The sequence below is a fragment of the Rhinatrema bivittatum genome, chromosome 8 (genome assembly GCF_901001135.1).
Source record: "Rhinatrema bivittatum chromosome 8, aRhiBiv1.1, whole genome shotgun sequence".
Classification (NCBI taxonomy): domain Eukaryota; kingdom Metazoa; phylum Chordata; class Amphibia; order Gymnophiona; family Rhinatrematidae; genus Rhinatrema; species Rhinatrema bivittatum.
In genome coordinates, this window is record NC_042622.1 from 81,017,380 (window position 1) to 81,032,147 (window position 14,768).

General features: G+C 48.9%; 1 protein-coding gene across 6 annotated transcripts in view; it reads left to right on the plus strand.

The window, feature by feature from the left end:
* The window catches only part of NUP188 (nucleoporin 188), a 370,052-nt gene that overhangs the window by 79,671 nt on the left and 275,613 nt on the right, over positions 1-14,768 (plus strand). For all 6 annotated transcript variants that reach the window (XM_029612592.1, XM_029612589.1, XM_029612591.1 and 3 more), the window contains exons 6-9: positions 6,739-6,783; positions 7,094-7,186; positions 7,482-7,601; positions 9,544-9,755. In XM_029612592.1, coding sequence (XP_029468452.1) covers positions 6,739-6,783; positions 7,094-7,186; positions 7,482-7,601; positions 9,544-9,755 — 470 coding nt within the window. The remainder of the gene's footprint in view (positions 1-6,738; positions 6,784-7,093; positions 7,187-7,481; positions 7,602-9,543; positions 9,756-14,768) is intronic.

The window sequence follows — 14,768 nt, forward strand, 5'->3', positions numbered from 1 at the left end:
AAAAATAAAATAAAAGATTTGACTGGCTCAGCCACATATAGCAGGGTGCCACCCACAGCCTCTCAGTCTTACTCTGTCTCCAGCAGATGGTGCAGGTGCAAAAGCCACAGCCTCTGGGATCCCCAGGGAAGAAAGTTTATCGTGTGGTGGTTGTAAATTAGTTAGTCAGGATTCTGAGTTTAAAAAAAAAAAAAAGAAAGAAGAAGTCAGTCCCTTGTCGTGGGAGCCTCCCAGGGGGGTAAAAAGTTCTGAGGGGACCATCCCCCCCTGGTTGAGGCTGCTGCTAAGGGTCGAGGACCCGGCTTCTCTGGTTAGCAGCATTGGGGGTGACACCGGGGAGCACGGTTCACTCACCCCTACTGGAGCAGGAGTCCAGTACCAGGGACAGTGACGGCAAGTACAGGAAAAAAAAAAAGAGGATAGGAAACTGGAGCTCCAATTTAAGAAGGTTTTTGAGGTCTCGGCTCTGGGAGTCCATTCAGCGATATGTAGTAATTTTGCCCTGAGGGCGGGCCTGCGCTGGGCACAGCAGCTCCAGGCCAATGAGGATCTCTCAGAAGAAGAAGCTGCTCAGGTGAATCGATTGGAGGCGGTGATTGCTTACAGCGCGGATGCCTTGCATGACCAGATCTATGGTGTCTGTGGTTTCTGTGCGCCGTCTACTTTGGCTTCGGAATTGGGCGGCGGATGGTTCTTCTAAGGCCCACCTTGGCTCCCTTCCGCTCAAGGGGAAGTTGTTGTTTGGCAAACATTTGGATGATCTGATGCAATCTCTTGAAGAAAACAAGGCTTTTAAGTTGCCTGAGGACAGGCCTAGGCCTCGGAGCTCTTTTTCCAATAGGACCCGGTTCCGGGGGAACAGGAAGTCTCGTCCAGCGAGGTCTTCGGGATCGTCGTACCATTCAAGCTCGTCGCGGCAGCCGTCGTGGCCTCAGTCCTTTCGTGGCAGACGATTTGGGAAGCAAAGCAGGCCTCCATCGGGAACAGGGGCTAAGACTTCCCAATGAAAATCGTTTGGGCCATTCCTCTTGGCAGGTTCCTCTCCCGGTGCCAAACGTGGGGGCCAGGCTGTCGCTCTTTATCGAGGAATGGACCAAGATAACGTCAGACCAGTGGGTCCTCACCGTGATAAATCAAGGTTACGCTTTAGATTTTGTACAGATTCCTACAGACAAGTTTCTCGTCTCACCTTCAGCGCCTAGAGGACTTGGGAGCAATCACCTCCGTGCCTCCCGGGCAACAACGCAAGGGTCGATACTCCATTTACTTCATAGTACCCAAGAAGGAGTTAACATTCAGACCAATATTCGACTTGAAGAGGGTCAACAGATGTCTACGGATTCCACGCTTCAAAATGGAGACGAATCGGTCGGTTGTCGCCTCAGTTCGTCCAGGCGAATTCCTGGCCTCTCTGGATCTCACGGAAGAGTATCTCCACATAGGCATTCAGCCGTTTTATCAGAGGTTTCTCAGGTTCTGCATTTTGGGCAGGCACTATCAATTCGGAGCTCTCCCTTTCGGCCTCGCCACCGCCCCTCGCACGTTCACCAAGGTAATGGTGGTGGTGGCCCAACTCCGGAGAGAGGGGTTCCTGGTGCATCCCTACTTGGACGATTGGTTGATTCGGGTGAAGTCCGAGCTGCAGTGTCAGAAGGCGGTCACCAGGGTCCTACAGCTCTTGCGTTCTCTCGGATGGGTGGTCAATCTTGCCAAAAGTCGTTTGACCCCTACTCAGTCCTTGGAGTTTCTGGGAGTGCTGTTCGACACAAGGCAGAGCAAAGTGTTTCTCACCAAGGAGAGAGTGGTCAAGCTACAGTGTCAAGTGCGGCGCTTATTGTCCCTACAGATGCCTCGAGTGAGGGATTATCTGCAGGTCTTGGGCTCCATGGCGTCCACGCTAGCTTTGGTGCTCTGGGCTTTCGCTCATCTACGTCCTTTGCAATTAGCATTGCTGTCCCGCTGGAAACCGCTGTCAGAACAATTCCATCTGCCGCTTCCATTCACGGACCAGGTGAGAGCCAGTCTCCACTGGTGGCTGGTGTCGGATCATTTGACGTCTGGAGTGTCCCTGGTTATGCCCGAGTGGACGGTAGTCACCCCGGACGCCAGTCTCTCCGGATGGGGAGCGGTCTGTCTTGGACGTTCGGTGCAGGGACAGTGGTCAAGGGCACAATCTCAGTGGTCCATCAATCGCTTGGAGACCAGGGCGGTGGCTCTGGCGCTGCAATCCTTCCTTCCGCTGATTTGGGGGAAGGCGGTCAGAGTATTGTCGGACAATGCAACTACCGTGGCGTACATCAATCGCCAGGGCGGGACAAGGAGTCAGCTAGTGGCGACAGAGGCCCGACGCTTGATGTGCTGGGCAGAGCGGAATCTCAGCAACATTGCGGCGTCTCACATCACTGGGGTAGACAATGTTCAGGTGGACTTCCTCAGTCGGCATCATCTAGATCCTGGGGAATGGGAACTAGCGGAGGACGCGTTTCAACTCATCTGCGAATGGTGGGGCACGCCTCACATGGATGGCCACGTTTCAGAACGCAAAAGCTCCGTGATTTTACAGCCGACGGGGAGAGAGAGGGGCCGAAGGGGTCGATGCGCTAGTGCTTCCATGGCCCACAAACATGTTACTGTACGTGTTCCCTACCTGGCCCCTGATCGGCAAGGTGCTTCGATGCATAGAACTGCATCCGACGGACGTGATCCTGGTGGTGCCGGAATGGCCTCGGCGTCCGTGATTCGCAGATCTCCTCCACTTGGCAGTCGAGCCGCCCCTTTGCTTTCGGGAGTCCACGGCTCTTATTCATCAGGGCCCCATTTGTTTGGAGGCAGCGGATCACTTCTGTCTCACGGCATGGCTTTTGAGAGGCAACACTTGAGGAATAAAAGGTATTCTGATGCGGTGGTAGCCACGTTGTTAAGGTCCAGGATACAGTCTACGTCATTAGCCTATGTTCGGGTCTGGTCAGTGTTTGAGGATTGGTGTAGAGATCATAGTGTGGATCCTATGAGAGCTTCAGTGTCCGATGTCCTAGCCTTTCTTTAGGCTGGTCTCTCTAAAGGCCTTTCTTGTAGTACCCTTCGGGTCCAGGTGGCGGCGCTTGGTTGTCTTAGAGGTAAGGTACACGGGGTGTCTTTGGCTCTACATCCAGATGTCGCTCGTTTTCTTAGGGGGGCTAAGCATTTATGTCCTCCATTGCGCCACCCTTGTCCGTCCTGGAACCTCAATTGGGTGCTTTCGGCCTTATGTTCGTCGCCTTTTGAGCCTATCAAGCGGGCGACGCTAAAGGATCTTACGCTAAAAGTGGTGTTCCTCATCGCGATTACTTCGGCTAGGCGAGTATCTGAATTGCAAGCTCTGTCGTGTAGGGAGCCGTTCTTATGGATCTCGGATTGAGGGGTCTCTTTGCGGACGGTCCCTTCCTTTCTGCCTAAGGTGGTGTCGGCTTTTCACTTGAATCAGTTGATTGAGCTTCCCTCCTTTCCTGAAGGGGAGCGGGCGGATCCTAGGGCGAGAGATTTACAGAAACTGGATGTTCGCAGGGCTTTACTTCAGTATCTTGAGGTTACGAATCCCTTCCGTGTTTCTGACCATCTATTTGTCTTGTGTACTGGTCCCAAGAGGGGAGGTGCGGCTTCCAAAACCACGATTGCTTGCTGGCTCAAGGAGGCCATTGGTTCTGCATACTTGCTGCGGGGGCAGCCTGTCCCCATGGGCCTTCGGGCTCATTCTACGCGGTCTCAGGGCCGCTTCTTGGGCGGAATCTTCGCAAGTGTTGCCTCAGGAAATTTGTAGGGCGGCTACTTGGAAGTCGTTGCATACTTTTGCAAGACATTACCCCTTAGATGTTCAAGCTGCAGCTTCGGGTGGTTTTGGTGAGGGAGTACTCTGAGCGTGACTCTCTGGTTCCCACCCTAGGTAAGTGGGCTCTGGTACATCCCAGGTGTCTGGACTGATCCGGGTACGTACAGGGAAAGGAAAATTAGTTTCTTACCTGATAATTTTCGTTCCTGTAGTACCACGGATCAGTCCAGGGACCCGCCCGTGTCTGTGTGTACTTTGAAGTAACGGAGAGTCCGCTTGTGGATTCATTTTCCTTGCTATTTGTTGTTTTATCGTTCACGCCTTTGGTTCTGGGAGTTTGTTCCAGTTGGGGGTTTGAACTTGACCTTGTTTGGGTTCAACATAGTTAGGAAGTCTGGTTGTTTGTTCCATTCTGCTTTGACATTAGGTAAGACTTGAGAGGCTGTGGGTGGCACCCGAGCCATTCAAATCTTGCTTCGTCTCCATCTGCTGGTGCGGAGGCAAAACCCAGGTGTCTGGACTGATCCGTGGTACTACAGGAACGAAAATTATCAGGTAAGAAACTAATTTTCCTTTACAGGGGGAGATCCAGTGTTGTCCTTTTCTCGGGGAAATCTAGTGTTTTTCTTGGGTGATACAGCATAATCGAAGAGAGCTCCTGCAGAGAACTATATAGGAAATCTAGTGGTGACATGAGCAGACAATTGACTTCAGTCAAGTGCCCTTCCTTCTCTTAAAGTGAACTTAGTTCTTTGGTTTCTCTGGAATGAGTTAATAGTACAGAACTCTGTTTACCTAGCTTGAAATCATGTCCATTCTCCAAGTTTATGAAATGGCTGCTACATCCTCCATTTTACACAGTTCAAACATTGATTATGAGCCCATAGGCGTGAAAGGATTATATATGTGCAGGAATATGGGATTTGGACGGAGGAGAATCCAAAGTGGAACTCCTGGACTTTAACTGGAACTGGGAAGCCTTGTTACAGACATGCTGAATACATTCTGTTCTTTTGGGTCCTTGGCTGGCCTTTGCTATTTCTTATTGGAAAAAAGCCTTAATGGGCAATACGATTTGACAATTACACACAAAAAACGTATCCACCACAACTTGTAATAATGATTTAAGGGACCTTCATATCATCCCCTCACTTTGATATCTTTTAGAGCCTTACGTAATGCTCTATTGATAAATCAAAGGGGTATTTTTTTAATCATTGGTCCAGTATTTTTAACACTTTTTTTGAAACATTTTTGCAAAAACTTTTGAAAATTGAAAAGTGTACTATCTCCTGTTTTTTTGAAGTTAATTCATAACCAACGCGGTACCATGTTTCGCAAACTGCTGCTTCAGGGGCTAGAATCGGCATATTCAATCCAACAAATATACACTTTAGTGTCTCACCAATATTAAGGAAAGTCAAAACAAAAAAAAAGACTTACACTGACTGAAGGGACTAATCATCTCATTTTTTTTTCTTCTTCACATCGCGTTTTCACCCGCCAAAGGTTCGGCGTCTTAAACTATGGTGCCAAAATGAGCTTTTTTAATTTTTCACGTGATGACGTAGACACGGTAACCCTATTCGGGCAGATTTAAAGGGACTACAAAGAGGATTTGCCATGTAATGATGTGATGACGTAACCATATAACTTTCAACATGAAACCTATTTGAAAAATTTAAAGAGACTTCAAAAGAGTACTTGAAAGAAGACTTACTAAATTCAATTAATCATCAGTAAAGCAATCAATCCTTATTTCCTTTAAAGTGAAATGAAATAAATCTTTCAATGAAAAGCCATCCACTCAGTTTCTTTAAGTCCTTGAGGGACCACAGTACGGAATTTAAAGATCCATTTTTGCTCTTGTTGATAAAGACGAGTAGCTCTGTTCCCACCTCGCCAATGGGAAAGTAATTTCTCCAGAATTGTCCACTTGCATTCTTGAATCCGGTGATTATGCTGCAAAAAATGTTTTACTAAAGGTGCTTCAAGCTTTTGTGTGTTCAAATGAGATTTATGTTCTGTCATCCGAACTCGAAAGCTCCGCTGTGTCATTCCTATGTATAGCAGTTTGCAGGGACATACGATGCAATATACCACATGAGTTGTTTTACAGGTGAATTCTGAAGAGGGTACTGTTTTATATCCTTAGAAAAAAAGGTGATTTTCCGAATCCAAAAGTTTTCGTTGGCATAAATCACAATTGTATGTGTGCATCTCCAAATCATCCAAAGGAGGATTATAGTTGCTGGATCGTACTATCTGGTCTCTAATATTTTGAGCTCGTGAATAAGCAATTCATAGTGGAAATGAAAAAAAATGGATGAACACCCTATAAATATCGCCAATGTTATCGAATAATTTTGCTTGCAATTGCTGCCAATGGAGAATGTCTCATGACCAGAGTGTGATGGTTAGACTTCTCAGATGTAATTTCAAAAAATTATCTCGATTATTATACAGTGCTCTGCGATATGCATTTCGGACACAAGAGGGTGGGTAACCCCTGTCTAAAAAAACGAGCAGCCATATCCTTTGCTTGATCTTTAAATTCCTGTTTTTCAGTACACAGCCGCCTAAGTCGAAAAAATTGGCTAACTGGCAAATTTCTTTTAAAAGGTGTTGGATGTGCGCTATCAAAGCGTAAAAGATTATTGTGTTCCGTAGGTTTGCGGTAAATACTTGTTTTTAGCAAGTTTTGATGTTTAGTAATCAAGATGTCTAAAAAATCAATCTCTGAAGTGTGATGAGTAATAGTAAACTTAAGGCTGGTTGATAAAGAGTTAAGCCAATGAAAAAAATCAAGTAGACTCAAATTTGCTATTTCTTGGCATTTGTCGAACAGTAAAGTATAGTATATCTTTATTGCTTGTCATAGTGGTTGTGGTTCTGTTTGTCATTTTTTTTTATTCTGTTTTCTTCACTTTCAGCCTATGCTGCAAGATGAGCGGCAGAGTCAGACTCTAACACTGAAGGTTAGTCTGCATCTTTTTCCTGTTATTGCTGTGGAAGAAACATGGGCTGCAAAGCACTCATTAAATTTCTTGGACCAAGTGTTACCAGGGAGCTGACACTGCAACAGTTTCTTCTTGAGACACAGATTCTTGTTGGCATTACTCTAAGTTCCTGGAAGTCGCATGGCTGGTGCTGAGGGGGTAAAGATGAAATGGAAAGGGTGTCGAGTTTGGTAGATGGGTGGGGGCGAGTCACAGTGCTGGTGCCAGAGGAATAATGCTAGGTGTGTCTAGAGTCTTGGGTGGTCATACTGATGCTGTGCTGTTTCAGATTGCAGATTATTATTATGAAGAACGGATGTGTATCCTGCGCTGTGTCTTGCATCTGCTTACCTACTTCCAGGATGAGAGGCACCCATACAAGGCAAGTCCGAAAGAGCACATCTCTCTTGAATCTCCCACAGCTTATATGAATGTATTGATTTCTTCCAGTGCATTCACTGTTGATACAGTACTGAAGCTGGCAGTGTCACTTAGTGGTTAATGTACAGAGGTGTGAACTTAGATATGCCAACTTAATTATCATACACTATTGTCAGTCATATACCCCTGCATTGTAATCTCTTTGGGGTGGGACACTGTAACCCTCTGACCAACTTGGCACTGCAGTGTATAGTACTTGTGTACATTGATGTGCAGTTCTAATGTTTCTTTCACAGACAGCATACTGTCGGTGTGTGGATAAACTTGAAAAGGAATTTGTTGTAAAGTACCGCACCCAGTTTGAGGCTCTCCACAGAGCAGAAGCTCCAACATGGGAGACACATGGAAACCTAATGGTAACTTCATATACTTTCCTTATATTGCTTGGGAGGCCATGGCAGTCTCTTGGAATGTGGGGTAAAAACACTTATTAACTCGCAAAGAACAGGATAAAAGAGCAAAAAAAACCAGCTAATTGTACATACCTGTTAACCAAGGAGTAATGTGCAAGTATCCAGACCCAGCACTCCTTGCCGTGATCTTGTACCATCATCAGCTTGTTCCTATTTGAATATAGGAAAAGAAAAATAAAAGTTTTTCCCTCAATTCCTCCCACATCGGCGGTAAGAGGTCCTATGGACTCACATGTTGTAAGAAGGTTAAATTCTGATTTTTCAATTCCTAACCCGGAAGTATCTTTTTCATCAGGCTCGATTCAGAGTCCTGGCCACCATTCATCTCCTCAAAGTCAAGACTGTAGTACTAATGTGAGAGATTTAAATAATTTAAGTGCATTATCTTTAATTAATGATAATCCTCAAAACAAGGATTTAGCCATAGCTACTGGAGATATGGAAACGCCAGTGGTAGCGGCTACTTCTTTAGACAATTTGGAAAGTTCAAGTGTAGATTTGCCTGATTTAAAAAATGTGACGTTGTTAGATGTCTGGAGATTTGTGAATAGTATGGAGAGATTATTAGCGCAGGCTCTGTCACAATTTGCGTCCTTTAATACAGAAACAAAAAATATGCTCCAAGACCATTCTAATCGTTTAAATAATATTGAAAGTAATTATACTGTGGTTAATACACAAGTGGTGAATTTACAAGCAGCAAATACTTCCTTTATTAAAGATAGTCTGGTGATGTCTAGACAACTTGAAGGTATGGAAAACGTTTTGAGATCTAAGAACCTCCGGTTTCTAAACTTTCCCATCACCAGACTGCTATCAGCCACTGAGTTATTACGGAAATATATGAATGAAGTATTACAAATTTCCTCATATCAAGAAATGGTATTGTCAAAAAATTTTTTTATGTACCTAGATCTAAAGTTAGTACTTTAGGACCTGAAGAAGGACTAGATTTAATACAAGGTAATAGCCCAAATTTGACCTCATTTTTAGAGGCATCAATTGATGATATCCCTACAAGTGCCACTTTTCTAGTTACTTTTAATAGTGAAATAGATAAGAATTGGGTGTTACAAAGGTATTTTAAAAATAAAGATTATCTTTATTGTGGGAAAAAAATTCAGATATTTCCGGACGTAGCGAGAAGCACTCAAATGAGAAGAAAACATTTTTTGGTGTTAAAAGAGATGGTATTATCTTTAGGTGGATTATTTTTCCTCAAATTTCCCTGTAAATGTTGTATTACATTACAGGGAAATAAATGTTTTTTTTATGATCCCACTCATTTGGAAACTTTCCTTAGAGATAAAGAACAGATACCAGGATAAACTAGAAAATTGCAGAGGTTTTGATGAAAATATAAATTTAAATGTCTCTCAAGATTGAATTATATGTAGGAAATTTTTGCTTGTTATAGCGCTCCCCAAATATAATGTGGACTTGATCAGGTTGTTGACATTTTGTCAAAATTGCCTAAACATTTTTGCTTTTCTTTTCTGTGGTGTAATCCTGAATACCTATGTTTTATTAATGTTGAATTGATAAAATCTCAATAAAGTATTAATTAAAAACAAAACAAAACACTTATTAACTCGCAAAGAACTGGATAAAAGAGCAAAAAACCCAGCTAATTGTACATACCTGTTAACCAAGGAGTAATGTGCAAGAATCCAGACCCAGCACTCGAGTCCAGCACTCGAGGACCATCTTTTATAAATGCATCGAGGATGTTAGTTTGTCCTCCACGTTCTTTCATGTACATAGAGAATTAAGCAAACATTGGGTGTCTGAGGCTGCTTAGTACTGATGTCTTGACAGTCCATTACTGGACTGAGATAGTGATATGTGTTGGGAGCAACTTGTGACATGTCTTTGATTTGCACAGACAGAACGCCGGGCATCTCGCTGGTTTCTGCAGTGCCTCCGGGAACAGGCCATGTTGCTGGAGATCATCTTTTTGCACTTTGCGTATTTTGAGATGTCTCCTGAAGAGCTGCTGACATTTACCAGAATCTTTAAAGAGCAAGGTTTTGGGCGTCGGCAGACAAATCGGCACTTGCTGGATGAGAGCATGGACCCGTTAGTGGAGCGGATTGGGTGAGTGTGGACATTTTACATGCTAAGATTTGGCAATATATTAGGTCCCACAGCCAAGCAATGGATTTCATTGGTGTTTGTCTTTTTTTTGAAAGATCTGTCTGTCTTAGCCTGTTCTGTAATGACCAAGTACCATACCTGCCCTACTGCCATTACTCTGTAAAATAAATAAGAAACCCCCTGTTCCCTATACGTAGCCGGATCAATCCAGACTGTGGGTTATGCCTCCCTTCCAGCAGATGGAGACAGAGAAGGCTTGACCTTCTATTGGGGTTAGGGCAATCTCTTCACAAAAAAAAAGAAAAAGTAAAGAGAAATTAATTATAGGAAGCAAACAGGATCAAGCAGGTTTAAACATATCCTCCCAGGTGGTAGGCAGGTCCTAGTTGGACTATCCCCCCTGGTAGCAGGCTTAAGGAGCTGGAGTTGGTGATCCCTGTGGGGCTCCGAGAGGTAAGGTGCCTGGAGGGAAATACCAGTGGTCCGGTCCCTGCCCTCCTCCTTGTGCTCCCGGCCCGTTATAAAAAAAAAGTACAGAAGCAGCCTGTCAGCCTTTCTTCTTAGATTGTGCTGTACTGCTGCTGTTCCTTTCATTCTGGGCTCCGGGTAGCTTACCGGCACTTTTTCTTCCCAGCCAGCCGACTTTCTTGTCGCTGCTATCTTTTTGCTGCGGCTCTTCTCTCTCTCTTCGGCGCCTCTCCGGGGTTTCCCCATGTTACATCCCGCTTGTTGTGTGGCCTGTGGAGAGTCGGCTTCGCGCCTCTCTCGCGCAGGCCTTTGCTCCCGCTGTCTCTCCGGAGGTGAAGGCAGTTCAGATCGGGGACCGGAGTTTCCTCCTAAGGCCTGCGCGGCACCTAAAAGATCTGCTCCTTGTGAGCCTCCAGCCGTTCAGTTCCAGCTCAGCGTGGGAACGGCGGCCATTTTAGATACTTTGGCAGTGCATGCCCGCGCCGCGGGGGGAAGGGATCTCCTGCCCAATTTATCACTCTGCCCTGGCAGTCCAGAAGCTCCTTCAGAGCCGGACCAGGACCTTTCTGATGGCCAGCTCGATCCCCAGGTGGGGGAAGGGGGCGGAGCAAATTCTTTTTCCCTGTACGTACCAGGATCAGTCCAGGACACCTGGGTTGTGACTCCGCACCAGTAGATGGAGACAGACTAAAACTTGTGGGCGGAGCCATATATAAGCCCCTGTGCCAGTCACAGCCCCTCAGTCTTACTCTGTCTCCAGTAGATGGTGCAGGTCTGGTCACAGCCCTGCCTGCCCTGATTCTGGTAGTTAGTCAGGATTGCGGTTTTTTTTTTTCTTTTGTGCTCAGTTCTTAGGCCTAGTTAGTAGTTTTTTGCCAAATTAGGTTGTTTTCTTTTCGTCAAAGAGTCAGATCCCGGCCGCCCTGCCTCCCAGGGGGGTTGAGAGGTTCTGAGGGGACCGCCCCCCCCCTGGTCGAGGCCGCTGCTAGGGTCGAGGACCCGGCTCCACAAGTAGCAGCGTCAGGGGTGACACCGGGGAGCCCGGTTCACTCACCCCTGCAGGTACAGGGCTCCAGGACCCGGGACAGCGACAAGCGTCAGTAAAAAAAAAAAAAAAAAAGAAGTGTTTCTGCTTTGTTTTTGTTTTCGGCCGGCCCTCCGTTTCCTTGCATCGCCGTTCCGTTTCGAGGGGAGTGCCGCTTGCAGGGGGTTTTTTTTTTTCGCCGAATTAATTAATTTTTATTTCTGAGGCGCGTCTTGGTCTTCCCGCGTTCGCCGGCATGCCGCGCGGCTCCCCGTGTCGGGCCTGCGGCTTGGCGCGCGCGCGCCTGGCTTGTGAGGGTTTTTGTTTTTTCCTGCGTCCCAGGCGGGGAAGGGCCGTCCGGGGCACCTCGGGGGTCTCGCTCCTGGATTGCGCGTTCGCCGCCGCGGGTTGGACGCGACATAGGTAGGCCTCAGGACTTATTCCCGCTTAGCGCGGGAGTGGTGGCCATTTTGGCCACAGGAAGTAAAATCGCGCGGATCGCGCCGGGGGATTCGGCCTTGCCTCCCGCGCTTTCCCCGCAGCGGAACGCGGCGGGAGGGGGCTCCTCGGAGGGGCTTCGGTCCGGGGAGGTTTCTGGGGCCGATTCTTCTGGGTCAGGTTTTTTTCTCGGAGGACGTTGCGCTATGGCTGCGCAAGGTGCGTGGGTACAAACGTAGCAAGCGCAGCCGAGGGGGGTCCCTACAGAGGGTCCCCACAAGTTTCCTCCACGGAACAGAAAAGCTATGAGAGCTGCGGAGGCCTCCAGGAGCCCTCAAGAGGGAATCAGGCCCCTCGGGGCATGCCGCAGGAATCGAATTTGGAGGATTCCCCTGTGGAGGATGCTGATTTTCCCGAAGAGCCCCTGAGGGGGGCCGAGGAGGCGGCGGCGGATGGCTCCGCCCAGCCCAGCGTGGGAACAGGAGTACAGTCCGTGGAAGGGGATGACCCCAAGGTAGTCCGGTTCTGCAGGGAGGAACTGTCGCCCGTTCTTCCGGCCATACTCCAGGAGCTGGGGATAGAGGCCCCACCTGTGGTGGTCCGCCAAGAGGCCATTATGGATCCTGTTCTGCTGGGCCTTATGGGTCCGGCAGTTGCCTTCCCGTTTCATTTTTCTTCGGATATCTTATTCCGCGAATGGGATGGAAGGTCAGCAAGTCCATGGATAAGCTCTATCCGCTCCCAGGGGAGGCGCTGGACCTTCTCCGTCTTCCAAAGGTGGATTCAGCGGTCTCCGCGGTGACAAAGATCTACTATCCCGGTCACAGGAGCTACGGTGCTCCGGGATATCCCGGACAGGAAGTTGGAAGTGCAGCTTAAGAAGATTTTGAGGTATCCGCCCTGGGTGTGCGGGCCGCCATCTGCACTAACTTCGTTTTTGAGGTATCCGCCCTGGGTGTGCGGGCCGCCATCTGCACTAACTTTGCTATGGGAGCTAGTCGGCGCTGGGCCCATGTCCTTCAGGCGAATGCGGGCCTTTATGCGGAGGAGGCTTCTCAGGCAGATTGGAGGCGGCGATAGCATATGGGGCAGACGCCCTGCATGATCTGCTGCGTACATCCGCTAGGTCCATGGTGGCGGCGGTGGCTGCGCGTCGTCTCCTATGGCTGCGCAACTGGGCTGCGAATGCTCGTCCAAGGCTCACCTGGAGGGCTCTGCTTTTCATGGGGAAATTGCTGTTTGGCAAGGAATTGGATGAGGCTTCGGGGGCCCAGGAAATCGCGCCCTCAAAGATCCACCGGCTCTTCGTATAGGCCGTCTTCCTCTCGGAACCTTCAGAGGTAGCAGTCCTTTTGGGGGACACGAGGCTTCGCAATGAAGTTCGGATGGTCCATCCCTCGCCGCGCCTGCAGCACGTCATTCCACATGTGGGAGCGTGGTTACCTTTATTTTTCGAGGAATGGACCAAAGTGAAGTCGGACCAGTGGGTCCTCAACAGGATAAGACACAGCTACGAGTTAGATTTTGCTCGCATCCCAGCGGACAAGTTTCTGGTCTCACTCTGCAAGGACCCCAAGAAAAGGGCGGCGGTGCTGGACACCATCCGATGATTGGCAAGCTGGGGGCCATTTCCCCGTCCCTGTCGATCAGCGGGGCAGGGGCAGGTACTCCATTTCATTCGTGGTTCCCAAGAACGACGGCACGTCATGGCCAAGCCTGGATCTAACAGGGGTAAATAGATGCCTTCGTGTTCCCCACTTCCAAATGGTGACTATTCGCTCGGTGATTGCGTCGGTGCGTCCGGGCGAATTTCTGGCGTTCCCAGATCTCACAAAAGCGTACCTTCACGTGGGCATCCAGCCATCGTGCCAGCGGTTCCTAAGGTTCTGCATTCTAAGAAGGCACTACCAATTTCGAGCGCTCCCTTTTTTTTGGGCTCGCGACCGCTCCTCGGACATTCACGACAGTGATGGTGGTAGTGGCAGCGCAGCTCCGTCAGGAAGGTCTCCCGGTTCATCCTTACCTGGACGATTGGTTGGTCCGGGCGAAGCCAGAGGATCAGTGTCGGCGGGCGGTGGCCAGGGTCCTACAGCTCTGGCAGTCCCTGGGCTGGGTGGTCAACTACAACAAGAGTCAACTGACTCCCACTCAATCCTTGGTATATATGGGAGCCGTATTCGTCACGAAGCGGGGCTAGGTGGTCCTATCTCAAGATCGGATATGCAAGCTGCAATCTCTAGTGCGGCGTTGGTTATATCTCAGCCGCCCGCGGGTGTGTGATTACCGGACAATTCTGGGATTGATGGCTTCAACGCTCGCGTTGGTACCCTGGGCCTTCGCTCACCTGCGGTCCTTGCAGTCCTTGTTACTATCCCGCTGGAAGCTGGTTTCCGAGGATTTCTACCTACCGCTCCCACTCGCGGGCCAGGCGAGGTCCAGCCTGCTCTGGTGGCTGGATCCCAGTCTTCTGTCCTGTGGAGTGTCCCTTCTGGTGCCCAGGTGGACGGTGGTGACCACGGATGCCAGTCTCTCCGGCTGGGGAGCAGTTTGCCTAGGGACATCGGTGCAGGGGCTTTGGTCAGAGTCGCAAGCCCGGTGGCCTATCAACCGTCGGGAGACCAGAGTGGTTCGTCTGACTCTTCAAGCCTTCCTACCGGTGCTATGGGAAAGGCGGTCCGAGTTCTTTCGGACAATGCGACTACAGTGGTCTACATCAATCGCCAAGTCGGGACAAGAAGTCCGCTGGTGGCGCAGGAGGCGCAGTCCTTGCTGGCCTGGTCGGAACGAAACCGCAGCAAGATCGCGGCGTCTCATATTGCCGGGGTCGACAACGTCCAGGCAGATTATCTCAGCCGTCACCGCCTGGATCCCGGAGAGTGGGAGCTGGCGGACGAAGCGTTTCTCCTCATCTGCAGGAAGTGGGGGGGGTTCCCCACATGAATCTGAGGGCCACGTGGCACAACGCGAAGGCTCCGCGATTTTACAGTCGGCGTCGAGAAAGGGGAACAGAAGGCGTCGACGCATTGGTACTCCCTGGCCGATGGATGTCCGGCTGTACGTGTTTCCCCATGGCCCATGATCGG